General features: G+C 40.3%; 1 protein-coding gene across 1 annotated transcript in view; it reads left to right on the top strand.

Moving 5' to 3' along the window:
* The window catches only part of UBR3 (ubiquitin protein ligase E3 component n-recognin 3), an 88,875-nt gene extending 74,774 nt beyond the window's left edge, over nucleotides 1-14,101 (top strand). The window contains exons 32-39 of the mRNA XM_081899503.1: nucleotides 1,278-1,378; nucleotides 4,668-4,792; nucleotides 6,798-6,905; nucleotides 7,114-7,239; nucleotides 7,976-8,152; nucleotides 8,677-8,886; nucleotides 10,489-10,628; nucleotides 11,377-14,101. Of these exons, the coding sequence (XP_081755629.1) occupies nucleotides 1,278-1,378; nucleotides 4,668-4,792; nucleotides 6,798-6,905; nucleotides 7,114-7,239; nucleotides 7,976-8,152; nucleotides 8,677-8,886; nucleotides 10,489-10,628; nucleotides 11,377-11,494 (1,105 nt within the window). The 3' untranslated portion in view covers nucleotides 11,495-14,101. The remainder of the gene's footprint in view (nucleotides 1-1,277; nucleotides 1,379-4,667; nucleotides 4,793-6,797; nucleotides 6,906-7,113; nucleotides 7,240-7,975; nucleotides 8,153-8,676; nucleotides 8,887-10,488; nucleotides 10,629-11,376) is intronic.
* Nucleotides 14,102-14,578: the final 477 nt, after the last annotated feature.

Here is a 14,578-nt window from a genome sequence, read left to right as displayed (position 1 = left end):
CATATGCGTTGAAGGGATTAGCAGGGTGGTTCATTTCCATATTCCAAACAGACTTTATAAAAGACAGTTTTCAGTGTCACGGTGAACAAGTTGCTTAGGCTTTTAATAAATGACAGAGCAATTTTTAAGAGCTTAATGTGCTCTGGTGCTTGACGTAAACTAAAGGAGCTTATCTCTTGGCATTTTATATCATTTCACTTCTTCCGTTCTAGCAAAATGAATATATTTAGTCAGATGTTTCACTTGCTCCTGCAAGCCTTCCCTATTTTTGTAATGTTGCCAGGCATCCTATAAATCATTTAAATTTAAAGGTTTGATTGTGCAAACATTATTATTTGACCTGCATCCTATAAAACAAAATTATTGCTATCACTTTATTCCACTTGAAAATTGAGCATATGTTTTAAAAGTTATTTGTATAAAAAATGACTCAATATACTTGTTGTATGTTTGTTATTGTATTGAAATTTATCAGAAACAGTCCTGAATTTTCCAAAAGCAAAGTAAAATTGCAACAATTAAATACAGCATCTTGGGGCAGTTTTATTAATTCACTAAAATAATTGGGCAGAACATTTTATAATAATTGACCTGCACATTACACCATTGCATCGCTAGTTCTATATTGGATAGACAGACATGTTCGCTTCAGGTGATCTTGCATGTAAAAGTAACCCAATAGTGAGCTCCATTCTCCATTGCTCTCTCTATCTCCCTCCACGAGCTTAAAGGTGAACTTTCAATGAGTATCTTAACACCCAATTTTTGGTTTTAAAGCAGAGACTTCTGCTTCCACAAATATAAAGGTAAAAGGACCCGTGACCTTAGGTCCAGTCGCGAATGACTCTGGGGTTGCGGCGCTCATCTCGCTTTATTGGCTGAGAGAGCTGGTGTACAGCTTCCGGGTCAAGTGGCCAGCATGACTAAGCCGCTTCTGGCGAACCAGAGCAGCGCACGGAAACACCGTTTACCTTCCCACCAGAGCGGTACCTATTTATCTACTTGCACTTTGACGTGCTTTTGAACTGCTTGGTTGGCGGGAGCAGGGACCGAGCAATGGGAGCTCACCCCGTCGTGGGGATTCGAACTGCCGACCTTCCGATCGGCAAGCCCTAGGCTCTGTGGTTTAGACCACAGCGCCACCCGCGTCCCTTTCCACAAATATAGTGTGTCCTTATATGTTTACAGTCTATAACAGTATCGCTCCCAGAAGCTTGCATAAATTCCTAAGGAAATGGGATTATTGTGCCAAATATAATTATTTCCATAATTTCCAGGATTTGCAGTGAGGAGCAGCCAGAAGTCCCAGTACTTTATAGAGATGCCTCATCCCTTTTGCTCATCCAGATTTTAACAATGCCACAGCCATTGCGCAAAGGTATGTTTCGGGGGAAAAATGCATAAATAATAAGTCTCGGTGTGTTTCCCTTGTCAGTGGCTTTTAAAGCAGCACAGCAAATAAACCTTGTCTGCTGTGTGTGCTCAAATAATGACTTTGCCTTATCTCTAGAAGTTGGCATCAAACAGAATTTTTTGTTGTGGTTTGACGGGCTTATCTGTGACTCCTGTCTTCTCACCTTTATCAGACAACAGTACAGTAAAACCAGGAGGCCTGAGAATGACTATTAAGTTCCTTGAGATGGGGGGGGGGGAGAGAGAGAGAGAGGTTGGGTCCTTTCGTTTGACCTTCATTCATTTACTGCAGTGGGGCTGCTTAATATTTCACATTGAACTGCGAATGCCTAAGGGTGAAAGAGAATAATTCGTTTCAATTTAACTGCTCAAATTGTGGCAATTGTGTCACACCCGACAAAGATAATTGCTATAATACAGTATCTGTAATGGTCGCTGCATATATAAATCTGAGCATAAGTTACTGGAATCCCAAGATACTTTTGAAGCAGAAATGATTTATCACTGCTTATTTTGTCAGGTTTTTAAAACCATTAATTTTACTATTTGAAAATACTAACCCAATTCTTCCCCCCCCCGCCCCCCCGGTAGTGATACAGGTACATTTTGATAAAAGTGTTACTATGGGCATTACAGGATAGAATTCCTCTTTTTAACAGTTTTATAATTTGTTGACATGGTATTGGCTTCATCTGTGATATTTTTAATGTCAGGGACGTTCCGTATAAAGGTATAATCAGCCATGAAAGCAGCCTTTTCATATATAGCTGCACCTTTGTAAATAAAATTCCCAAGAAAGCATTTGTTTGGGCCTTCTAACAGAACTGTGTCTTAAATCGGAAGAGAATCACAGGTTGTCTTTAGCTGCTTAAAGAATTTATTGGCAAGGTACCGACAGAAAGAATCTTTCGTACTTTAATGTGTGCCTAATAGCACATTTTATATGTGGCAGCAAAGCCAATTTTAACTATTACAAGTACAACATATACTGTTGCTAGTTCTGGAAGGCACATCTGATTGATATTTCTTGGGTGGTTTTATACCCTTCCCTTTTTTTGGAATGTAGTCTGTCAGGTAGTTATTTGAACAAAGCTCCATTTTGTTTAAAAATACCTACATGGTATTCTCTGAGAAAATTAGCATTTAATAAGCAGTGTCCTAATAGCATCTCCTGTCCTTCAAGCAAGGCCATGGGAATTCTGTTAACTAACTTATTAACTGTTGAATGGCCTTGGCTATCTTTATTCAATCCGGCATTGATTAAAGCAAAGTAAATGCCATTACACCATTCAGGCTGTTCATCCTGAAAGGAAAATTTGATCCGAATCCACCTCTAAAGAGAAAACACAAATCTAAGCCTTTGATTGTAGGAGAACATCATGTTAGAGGTCAGTGCTGTCAATAGTTCCATCGTTTTATACGGGCTCAAAGAGTAAGAGGCTATAAGTTTTCTTTGTTGTATACACATTTCGTGTGACCTAAGGAATTAAGCGCAGTGCTGAAGATATTTAGTTGGCTGAATTTTGTTCAGAATATTAAGATGGGGGAAATGGGTGCATGTTTAAAATGTAAAAAAGAGATTTTTGTGTGGTGGTGCTGGTTAAACTTGATAATGATATTTGTTGCCCATTGAACTGCCATGTTCCCAAGGCTAACTTCTAAATTAATTATGGTTAACCTGGAGTCAGCATGATGTCTGCTTTGGACCTGTGTAGAAGAGAAAGCCACTGCCTTTTCGGCATGTACCACCGCCAGGGAAGTAATTTTAAAGAACATAGCAGTTGCCACATGGCTCTGTTCAGCATTTAGTAAGACCAGTAAGGCTTTACTTGGGAGTTCAGCTGTGAATCCCAGGGGTAAGAAATATTTTTGACACATTCGAAAGGATTCGTAGGAGCATGAGACATTTTAGAAGACGGGATCTTTGAGAGGGGATGAAGAAACGTGTGTGCTGAGAGGGTGGTTGTGATTCATTAATTGTGTGCAGCCTGGAGATCAGATTAATTTATTGATGGCTAACATTAAAGTGTAAAGTACAGGAATAAGCACTCTTAAAAACATCAAGTGGCCAGTCAGTCACAATTGTATGCAGTCACCCAACTGTTACAAATAAAAGCACCTGTTCTCTGAATGTGGTTCTGTGTGCAGATGTGGCACCGTTAAGCAGTTGGTTTAATACCTGAAGTTCTGGTCCATGTTCGCCCATTGTGTTTACTTTCCATTGCGGAAACGGAAACGTACCGGTTCCCTGAGTTGTTCTGAAGTTGCTGGCTTTCATTCTTTTTTTTCTCTTTGGGGGAGCAAATAAAGCTTTAGTGGAATATTGGCAGTCAATTTCCAGATTAACTGTGAAATAGCCGTTCTTTTACCTATTTTGCTTACTAGACAAGCTTCTTTCCCGAAGCTGTAGCCTTTCTGCAGATGACATTTAATGTGGCATTTAATGGCAGGCAGGCAGGATATGCTGAGTTGTAAAAAGTGGCTTTAGCTGAAAGTGAAAGCCTTCAGAGCATTGGTAAAGTTTGTGGAGTTCCTGAGGGATATATTGCAAAAGACCATTTGTTTACAAGGTTGTTTGTAGAGCTGTACCACTGCAGTAAATGCTAGCCCCAAATTATTATTCTTGTTTCCTATTGCATTTTACTTGCATTCCTATTGCATGTACTATCAACACTCCTGATAAGGAAAAGAAAACCCTTGTTCAATTTATTTTAAATATTGTTGCATTAATCTCTGTTTGCGCACATTGTTAAGTGCTCCAGTTAAAGCTGATAACTGGTTTACAGTGGAAGGCCTTATTTTCATTTTCTTTCTTTAAACATGACCTCCTGATTTTATAGTTGTTTTGAGACCTGTTAAATTGTCCAGTGCAGAAGCTATCATTTCTGAAAATGTACATATTCATTTAAATCCCATCTTATTCAGTTTGCTCAAAGTGGCTCACAGTCCGAAACCTAACATCAGTAAAAACAAAGCAATAAAACCACACATAAAAATAAATAAAATGAACCATTACAGCTGCAATAAAACACTGATTCAGACCAGCAGGGATAAATGTAATACTTGCATCTTTTAGGTTTTAATGTATTGGTGTATGTTTAGCTCCTTACAAAATATAACTTGATGTGTTTCAAGTTTTGGATGGCTCCTTTGGGGGGAAAATACAAATTTGTAGAGTGCAGAATTGCTGTATACAAAATTGAGATCTGATTTAGAATGCTTGACTGACATTGTCTGTTTTCATACTTTTGTAGAACACTTTACCTGTATCATAAAGGTGCTCTTCACATTGTTGTACATACAAGCTCTTGTCGCACTTTCGGTTAAATGCAGTGCTGAAGACAGGGTGACGTGGATGAACTCAGGAGCTCTGAAAAAGGTGTGTTGGTTTATGAAAAGCTAAGTAGACTGCTAATGATTCAACTCTATATCCAGCTCAGCACATTTAAGCCCTGTTAGTCTCTTTGGAATACAGATCTGGGCAACCTTTATACTGCATTTTCTCCCAAGTGTTCAGATTTTTTACATCTCGATTGAAAGACAGTGCCAGTCTACCAGGACGAAGAGCTCCTCACCATCCCAGACCTGCTTTGGTGGTGATGAGTTTTTGAAATGTTTTCCAGCAAAGCATATTAAGTGTCAGGTTTCCTCTGCCTGAGATAGCTAACCAGGTATTTTGAGAACAGGTTTGCCTCTGCCTGACTTCACCACCATGACAAACACGCAGAGCACTGTGGAGACCAATCTTAGCAAGTTATTGAACCTACAGTGGTGCTTCATGATGATTTGCAAGGCATATCCAATACAAAGTTTAGCCCTTTGGCCTTTCCCCTGCTCCTGGGTTTTGTTTTGTTTTTTACATAGCCTTGATTATCCAGGTAGAACATTGAGGATTAAGAATTAGACAATTTGCCCTCATTTGGGTCATTTTAACTTGAAGAGAGCAGAAGTTAACTCCATTTTGGAACTTTCTCCGGAGGCCTCTACAATGGGTCTTTGGAGAGTGGGGCAAATCTGTTTTTCAACATCTGACTATATGTACCCTTGAGCTTCTTCTTTGATCTGACCCTCAAAATAACATTTCTGGTTGAGGATTCCATCCACCCATATAGGAACTCAGAATTTGATACCCTTTGAGTCAACATGGAACTGTCAACAGTGCTCAACAAGAAACAGTGTTTAGAATTGCCCTTTCCGTTATTCCTAAAGTTAACTGGTCTTTTCACAGATCTGAAGGGATTGTGCTTCTCTCCTTTTGTTCCAATCCTTCTCACCCTAATGAGAAGAAATGGCACAATCGGGATGCATGAAAAGCTCTTTGCATCTGCATCATCAGAACTCTATGCTTGCCCGATTCTGGCATCACCAAGAATTAGGGCATTGGGCTGTGATATGTAGCCTTCAGCACTAATCTACTGCCACAACTTCTATGAATACTCCATCATGTACTATTATTACTGCAGGTTTTACATTACAGAACCTGTCAGAATGTCATGAAACCCAAGTCACTTCTGTGTCATGTCCACAGTTTGTTTCTCTAAATGAGATAGACATCTCTGTTGTTATATACTAGATACAGTAAAATTGACGTTGATACAACTACAGCCACTGTGTTCTTTCACAGTCAATTTGATAAATAATAGCCTGCTATTATTTACCTTGGATAACATCCAATCTATTGTATTATTCTAAAATCTTATTAAATGCAGAATTATTATTATTATTAAAAATAATCTTTATTGAGTTTTTGATCTGTTAAAGAGCATTCTCAAGGAAAGCCTTACCTTAGAGAAAAATGGAATAAAGATATGTAAAACAACTTTCACTGTAACCTAAAGGAAAACTGTGTTAAGATGGAAATGGGGTGGCATTGGACGCCTTGAAAAAGTGAAATAACAGGGTAAATGGCCAGTGTTGGTTTTATGATGGAAATATCCTGGAGTATGGTAACTAAGGCAATTAAACAAACTTTTTGCAAATGGGTATGCTAAATAACCCAGTTAGGAATTTTAGGGATAGGAATTTATTTCATGCCCTTCTGAAAGACATGTACTATCTGAAAAGGTAAGGTTATAGTCAAAATTAGAAGTATCTGGTTTGGCTTTAAATATTTATAACAGCAATATATTAAGGAAGTATAGTTCTCTAAATCACTTGCTAAGCTGCTTTAGTATATTCCCTTGTACTGTTTTATAATTCCCTTTTTCATACTGTTTTATATTCATTTTCAATAATAATAATAATAATAATAATAATAATAATACCAGAATATGGAAACCCATATTTACATGGGATTTCGTACATGTATTTGAACTATTGTTGGATTGGGGTGACAGCATTTGCTTATTTTCCTAATTGTCTGATAAATTTCTTCTTAATCACAGAGCATGTCAAATGCAAAAAAGTCTTGGGAGGTATTACTGAGTCACGTGATCAGTGAACTCTATAACGGGAAGATCTATGAGCAAGAGGAAACTGAAGACCTAGCCATGGTACGGTTTATATATTTTTTGGTTTGTCAGCCGTAGCTCAATTTGACGGTTACTAAATACATGAGGATGAAATCAGCATTAGTTTGCAAACCATTCGTAGCACTACTAAGTTTGCAAACCATCAATAGAATTACCAAAGAGCGCCGTTGATTCTTCAGGAGTTAAATCAATCCGGATTTTCTTCTTCTTTTTCAAAACTCTAATTTAGGACAGCACAAGCGCTTGGTGCCCACACTCCATAGAGACTTATTTGCAGCAGTTCTGTCTGCCGTTCCTCAGGATTACCAGTCTTCTTCAGCACCATCTCTTTGGAGCAGAGCTGCCTAGCTGTCAGGTACTATGAAAAACTGGTTCATTTAATCTGTTCTAATAATCTTTGACGTCACTCTAACAAAGCATCCTGCGTTATCTAGGAAATGCGCTTGTATAGAGAAAATACTGACGATATTTCCAAGATGCAAGATTAAACTTGATCATGTGTGTGTATTTATCATAATGGCACAGTATGAATTTGTATCATGAAGTTCAGGCATGTCCAAAGTCTTCTTCAGGTGCCTAATGCAGTCCACCGGTCGGTTTATTCATTCAATCCTCAAAAAAACTCAACAAATCTTTATAAAAGGTGAACAACTTTAATCCTAAAAAAAGGTCAACAACTTTGGTTGGCCCTCACGGCCCTTCACTTCATCAAATCTGGCCCTCTTTGAAAAAAGTTTTGACACCACTGATGAAGTTGAATTTATGCGCTCAAGCTGACAGCATTGTTCTTTGGGCTCTTTGGGCTTCCTTTTTTTTTTTTAATACAGTGGTACCTCGGGTTACATACGCTTCAGGTTACATTCTCGGCTAACCCAGAAATAGTGCTTCAGTTTAAGGACTTTGCTTCAGGATAAGAACAGAAATTGGGCTCCGGTGGTTTAGCAGCAGCAGGAGGTCCCATTAGCTAAAGTGGTGCTTCAGGTTAAGAACAGTTTCAGGTTAAGAATGGACCTCCGGAATGAATTAAGTACTTAACCTGCGGTACCACTGTATCTGACGCATCTGGCTCTTCTTCCTTTTATGTTTAACAGGAAGACGAAGAATTTACCGTGCTTGCTAACTGCCTGGGTTTATTACCGCCATCTTTCCAGTCATCAGAGTTCTCCAGTGCCTCTTGTCTTGACTGGCCTGTGCCAGCCTTTGACATAATATCCCAATGGTGCTCAGAATTGGTTTCATTTGCAGGCAAGCATCCAACCCAAGTAAAGGTAGGTGAAATAAATAAAAATTGCTGCGGCTTAATACAGTACTCTGCTTTCACTTTCAAATTTAACCCTATTTAAAAATCATTTTCAAAAATTATTTGTTACAAAGTAGCAACACAGCAGCTTCCTTTTTAGCAAATTTTTGATCGGACTGTGCTGCCAAATTGTTCTCAAGAAGCTAATCAACTTTATAGATGGTTTAAATAAATCATTTTAATTGGATTGGAAATGGCCACCATAAGCAAAAAGAATAACTTAGCATAAACATTTTCTGGAAAGAAATAGAAGGGCATTATTACAGATGGAGCTACAGGAAACTGAAAGAGTGATTTCAGAAACTGAAAGGTTTGCAGAGATAATATTGTAATCTCTCTGATGTATTATAATTCTGAGAATTGGTGTGTTTGCCCTTCAGTTTCTCTTAAGGTTTTGCTTATCTGGGAACTTTTTGGAAAACTAAGATTTATGAAATTTAACTTCTGTACTTCTGGAGAAACATTTTCACATTTCCCCATTATTTCTTCCAGATTTTACTTATACAAGAAGCTAAATGGGACTTGCCACGTCTCCTACAACTGCCTGAAAATTATAATACCATTTTCCAATACTATCACAGAAAAAGTTGCTCAGTCTGTTCCAAAGTTCCTAAAGACCCGGCCGTTTGTCTAGTCTGTGGCACTTTTGTGTGTTTGAAAGGACTTTGCTGCAAGCAACAGAGCTACTGTGAATGTGTCTTGGTAAGAAACTAGTAATAAACATTACCTGTTTCCCAAAAGCGATTTGGAAAGGAAGCACGCCTAATAATGCTGCCACTTGGTTTTTGTGATCCTGGGATCTCTTGCAGATGGCCTAGAGTGCACACGGAATTCCTCTTGCAAGGTTTCCCCATTCATATTAGTGGTTGTGTCCTATAGATTATATAAGAGAAGAGTTTTTTCTATGTGTGGCTCTGTGCAGAACTGCCCTACCCACTGAAATGAATGAAGCACCCCTGGCCATGCAGAAACTCTGAGCAGAGAGGACTGTGGACCCAGGGGAAAGCTATGGGAGGAATGAAATGTTGCACTATGTCGGTTCTTCCAAAAAGAGAAGCATTTCAGCTTGCCAGATGGAATTATCCCCCATTTGTCCCCCCATTTTGAGGGTTCTCCCAATCCCACCAGAGCCACTTTTAAGGGACTCGGAGGGGAAGAAAGGGTGGAAACCCACCTTGCACAAGCGGAAGGAAGTCCATGTGTGAGTTTCTGCTGATGATAATAATAATAATTATAAAAAATTATTTATATCAAGCCCTCCCCAGTCGAAGCCGGGCTCAGAGCGGCTAACAACAGTAAAAGTAGCACAATTTACATAAAATCACAATCACTTAATTGAAATACATTCTAAAATCAATTCATTCTAAAATCAATTCAGAATCAAATTAATGGCAACCATTGGGCTAGAGTTCTATGAGGATTACCAAAGGAGGGGGTCAGACTGTGCCTTGGCCAAAGGCCTGGTGGAACCGCTCTGTCTTGCAGGCCCTGCGGAAAGATGTGAAGTCTCGCAGGGCCCTATTGTGACAGAGCGTTCCACCAGATCGGGGACACAGCCGAAAAAGCCCTGGCTCTGGTCGAGGCCAGCCTAACCTCCCTGTGGCCTGGGACCTCCAAGATGTTTTTGTTGGAAGACTGTAAGGTCCTCCGTGAGACATAGCAGGAGAGGCGGTCCCGTAAGTACGAGGGTCCTAGGCCGTATATGGCTTTAAAGGTTAAAACCAGACCTTAAACCTGATCCTGTACTCCACCGGGAGCCAGTGCTGCTGGTATGGCACCAGATGAATGTGATCCCATGGCTAGGACCCCGTAAGGAATCTCACTGCAGCATTCTGCACCCGCTGAAGTTTCTGGATCAGTCTGAAGGGCAGCCCCATGTAGAGTGAGTTACAATAATCAAGTTTGGAGGTGACCGTTGCATGGATCACAGTGGCTAGGTCAGGGCGAGAGAGGTAAGGATTCATTAGGTGAACACCAGCCTTTATAATCCTTTGAGCTCATTTTTGTTATACAGCGGACCTGCTAGTTACGTACCACTCTGAATATGTAACTTTCGGGTTGCAAACACGGCAAACACGGAAGTGTATACTTCCAAGTTTCGCCATGTGCAGAAGCGCTCTGTGCACTTTGCGCACATTCGCAGAAGCATCGCCTCTGCCTACAGACTTTTCAGGTTGTGAACGGACCCCTGGAACGAATTTAATTCGTATCTGGAGGGTCCACTGTATTTTGCTACAGATCATTACATTTGTTATAAAGCCATTCACAAAGAACTCTTCCCTCTTTCCCAAAACAAAACCTCAGCACTCGCAAAATTGCGGTGCTGGAACAGGCATATTTCTCTTGATCAACGCATCCGTCATCATCATCATTCGTGGTCATCGCTTTTGCCTTTGGGGTTCCGTTTACCTGGATGCACATGGTGAAGAAGACAGAGATCTCAGGTAAGCTTTTTAAAAATACGGGATAATTTGCACTGCTTTTAACATAGGGCTACCCTCCTTTTGAACTGTTTTGTTCTCGTAACCAAGGTGTTTGGCAAATCAGGGGAAACAATTCCACGTAATAATATCACACCTCCCCTTCAGAAGCTCCCAGGCCAAATCACCAAGCTTTTTAAAAAACTGGGGGTTAAATAGGCTTTGGGGGGCTAATATGAGGGCACCTGCTAAGAAGAAAACTCACGCGTGGATGGTTCTGTATGAAAAAGGAGGATTTAAGCTATTCTCAGTGTCAACCTAACTGAAGCTGCTTGAGGCAGGATACCGTATTGGCCTGAATATAAGCCGCACTCTTTTCCCCCCAAAAAAATTCTGACCGTGAAAAGCTAAACTGTGGTTTAAATTTGTGACCTTACAAAAGTTGGCTTTTGCAATATCGCTGCCGAAACAGACATATGGTAAAACGGAATGGGTGTGAGTGCGTGTGGAATTTTAAGGGAGTGGCTTCCCCCCTCCCCGCCCCAAATTTTAAAGGTTTGGCTTATATTCAGGTGCGGCTTATATTCGGGCCAATACGGTAACTTAAGGGTGTCCGAAGGGGCAGCAATCAGGGGCCCTTGCAGCATCCCAAAGACTGGTTGGGGGCATCTCCTGCATTACATAACGCAGGTGCTTAAGGTAGCAAATGACATTGGGCTCCCGCTGTTCAACCGATTATTGATCTTAATTTTTATGTTATTCTTTCCTGCAGGCGTGGCAAACCTCTCTATATATGTAAAGAAAGATACAAAGTCCTTGAGCAGCAGTGGGTTTCGCACACCTTTGACCACATCAACAAAAGATGGGGGCCGCATTATAATGGTTTGTAGGTCACTAACCACCCTGCTGTAACATCACCCTTATTATCAGCGCTACCGGCATGAGCTTTAAGTGAATGGGAGTTCAGTCACTTCCCTGGGGAAGGTGTGAACTGGCACCTTTGTACGAAGCCCTGCGTTAACCAGGTCCTGGTAATAAGACGTGCAGTAATTAAAAACACAAAGCAATTAGTCCTCCTAATCCGAGTACGGGATCTAAATTCATTTGATAGTTGTTGCTGTATAATCCACTAATAAACAAGCACAAATTGTACTTTAAAAATGCCACTAAATGGCGGATGAGCGTTTTGTTTTGCCCCGGGTTGGGGTTGTGTATGCTGAGGCACTATATATGTGTAGTACACACCTGCTAAACATACTGCTCCCCCATTTACCCTTCTTTGTGTTGCTTTAAGATTTTGATTGATAATGTATTTGTAAGTATACAAGAGCTGTAACACTTCTGATTTGTGAAATTGTATAGAAATTGGTCTAAAGGGTTTTTAGAGAATATTTCACTTACTGCCGCGAAGCTATGGAAAGAAGCTTCAGGCAATACTGAAAACCTTACTCATTCTCAGGAATTTCATAGATATACTCCAGAGAGATTAGTGAAATTAGCTGTAAAATAGTTAGCTTGCTGCTCTTAATGTAATACAGTACATATACAGTATTCTGTCTCTGCCATTTCAGTTAGCTTTATTTACCGGTAACTACTAACGCATCCATTTGATGGTCTGTGTACATACGACTTTTGTAAGATGCCCCCAAATGGTAGATCACAATCCCAGCCGAGCATATCATGGCTGTCTCGTTCCCACCTAGCCGTAGGTTTCAGTAAGGGGAAGGCGAAAGTCCTGCTGAGTTCCTTGCAAATGAAGCATAAGTTGAGGACTTTCCAGTGAGTTTCAAGAAGCATCTTTGTATTATATTCATAGAGCGAGCACTGCCCTTTCTGCTTGACTTCCCTTAATAGGGGACTTTGGTAGGGGAGTTAAAATGTGAGGTGGCAGTGGTTAAAAAGAATTGCTCCTCCTCTGAATGGGGGTTGGGGCATATTTACAACTATCCTCCAGTCTGCATGGAGCAGTCAAGGCTGTACACAGAGAACTCTTCTTAAAAAGCGGAAATCCATGAAAATCCAGTTGCTTGCAATGGAAGGGGGGGGGGATCAAGGAGCAGCCTGAATCGAGCCCTCCTCTCAAAGAAACAGCTGATCATCATACTGGATCACAGAGGAGAATCCCATGTGCGGCTGTCCTTCAAGCTGGAGATATATATATATATTTATATGTGCTTCCACTCATAGTGGACCGTAGGACACTTATATTTATTTAGATGGCTTTGAAATCCACAAGAACGGGCATCATTGCGGAAAGATGGGTGGGGAACACACCACATACCACACTTTTAACCAGGCAGGGGAAAAACAGATGGATACTATCTTGCTGCCAAAACCTTTTTCGTCTTTTTCACATAATACTCAAACAGCTGTTGGACTCTTTCTAACACTTCTGTTGGTCATTTCTGACACTTGCATCCTTTGACTTAACATAGCTTTTTTCTGTAAAGTGAAGTTTATATATGTAAACTACCATTAAAAAAAGAAAGAAAGAGTTGTAGCCATATAACCATGTATTCAGTTGAAAGCTGCTCTCTTTTCAAACGTCTGATAGGAAATCAGCTGCTGAAATTCGGATAGGAAATAATAATATGGAAGTGGGGATGTTCACAAGATGAACCTTAGAGGCCACCAAGTTTTTACAAAACCTTAAGAAAAACACATAGCAATGGTTTGCTGTTTTATTTATATAAATTTATCCGTGTGAATATTTATATATAAGCACACGCAAACATATTTGGGTTCTACCTAGGAGCCTGCATTTCATTCACCAACTGAAATAGGGTCTTTTCCAAAACATTGCTACATTTTTAATATTGTATCGTATATTCTGCCTATAATATTTTTGCATTGCTTGTTTATGAGTACCCAGCCATTTTGTAAGCACAGCGGACAGGCAGAAAAGCTGCTGACATTTCCCAGCATAACGCGATTACAGGAGTCTTGGATTTGCTCTGTGTGGTTTGAAACTTCACAAGAGATGATGTCAAAGGAAACAAGAACCTCCAGAAACTGAATGAGATGTGCTATTTAAAATGGAATGTTTTATGATTGTGTATATGAGTGTGAGGTAAAATTATTAGCCTTAACCTTAAAACCTTCGGATTTCATGGCGTTCATTTTTATACTGGTGAATTAGTCACTGGTCAGTTTTTAAGAAAAAGAAAAGGCACTTGTTTGGAAATCCTACTTGAAATATACCTGCATGCTGCTGAACTAGAACTTTGATTACTCCTATAACTTTTTGAAAACCTGCTTTGTAAAGCTTACTTTGAAAAATAACAGGTCCAACTAGAATGGGTGTGTGCGCGTGTGTGTGTGTGCTGCTGCTTCTGCTGCTATTCCTCCGACGTACTGGTGTGGTATCTTGTATGAACGATCATTTTAAGTACAGTACATTACTGTGGAAACAGAATCAGTCTTTGACACATCAAAATGCAAAACTAAAAATACCGTAATCAACATTGTAAAATATGTTAATAAAAAGTCTACTGTCATTATGTGTGTATGGGCTTCTTTAGTTGTATTATATTATGATATTAAGTTTACATGAAAAAGCACCAAACATGTGTTTTGCATTCAGTTAAGGAAGGGGGATGCGGGTGGCACTGTGGGTTAAACCACAGAGCCTAGGAGTTGCTGATCAGAAGGTCAGCGGTTCGAATCCCCGCGACGGTGTGAGCTCCCGTTGCTCGGTCCCAGCTCCCGTTGCTCGGTCCCAGCTCCTGCCCACCTAGCAGTTCGAAAGCAAGTCAAAGTGCAAGTAGATAAATAGGTACCGCTCCGGTGGGAAGGTAAACGGCAAGTCCGTGCGCTGCTCTGGTTCTCCAGAAGCGGCTTAGTCATGCTGGCCACATGACCCGGAAGCTGTATGCCAGCTCACTCGGCCAATAAAGCGAGATGAGCGCCACAATTCCAGAGTCAGTCATGACTAGATCTAATGGTCAGGGATCCCTTTACCTTTAAGGCAGGAG

Source organism: Podarcis melisellensis (genome assembly GCF_964234715.1).
Source record: "Podarcis melisellensis genome assembly, chromosome: 1".
In the NCBI taxonomy this organism is placed as follows: Eukaryota; Metazoa; Chordata; class Lepidosauria; order Squamata; family Lacertidae; genus Podarcis; species Podarcis melisellensis.
This window is presented reverse-complemented; position numbering and strand designations above follow the sequence as displayed.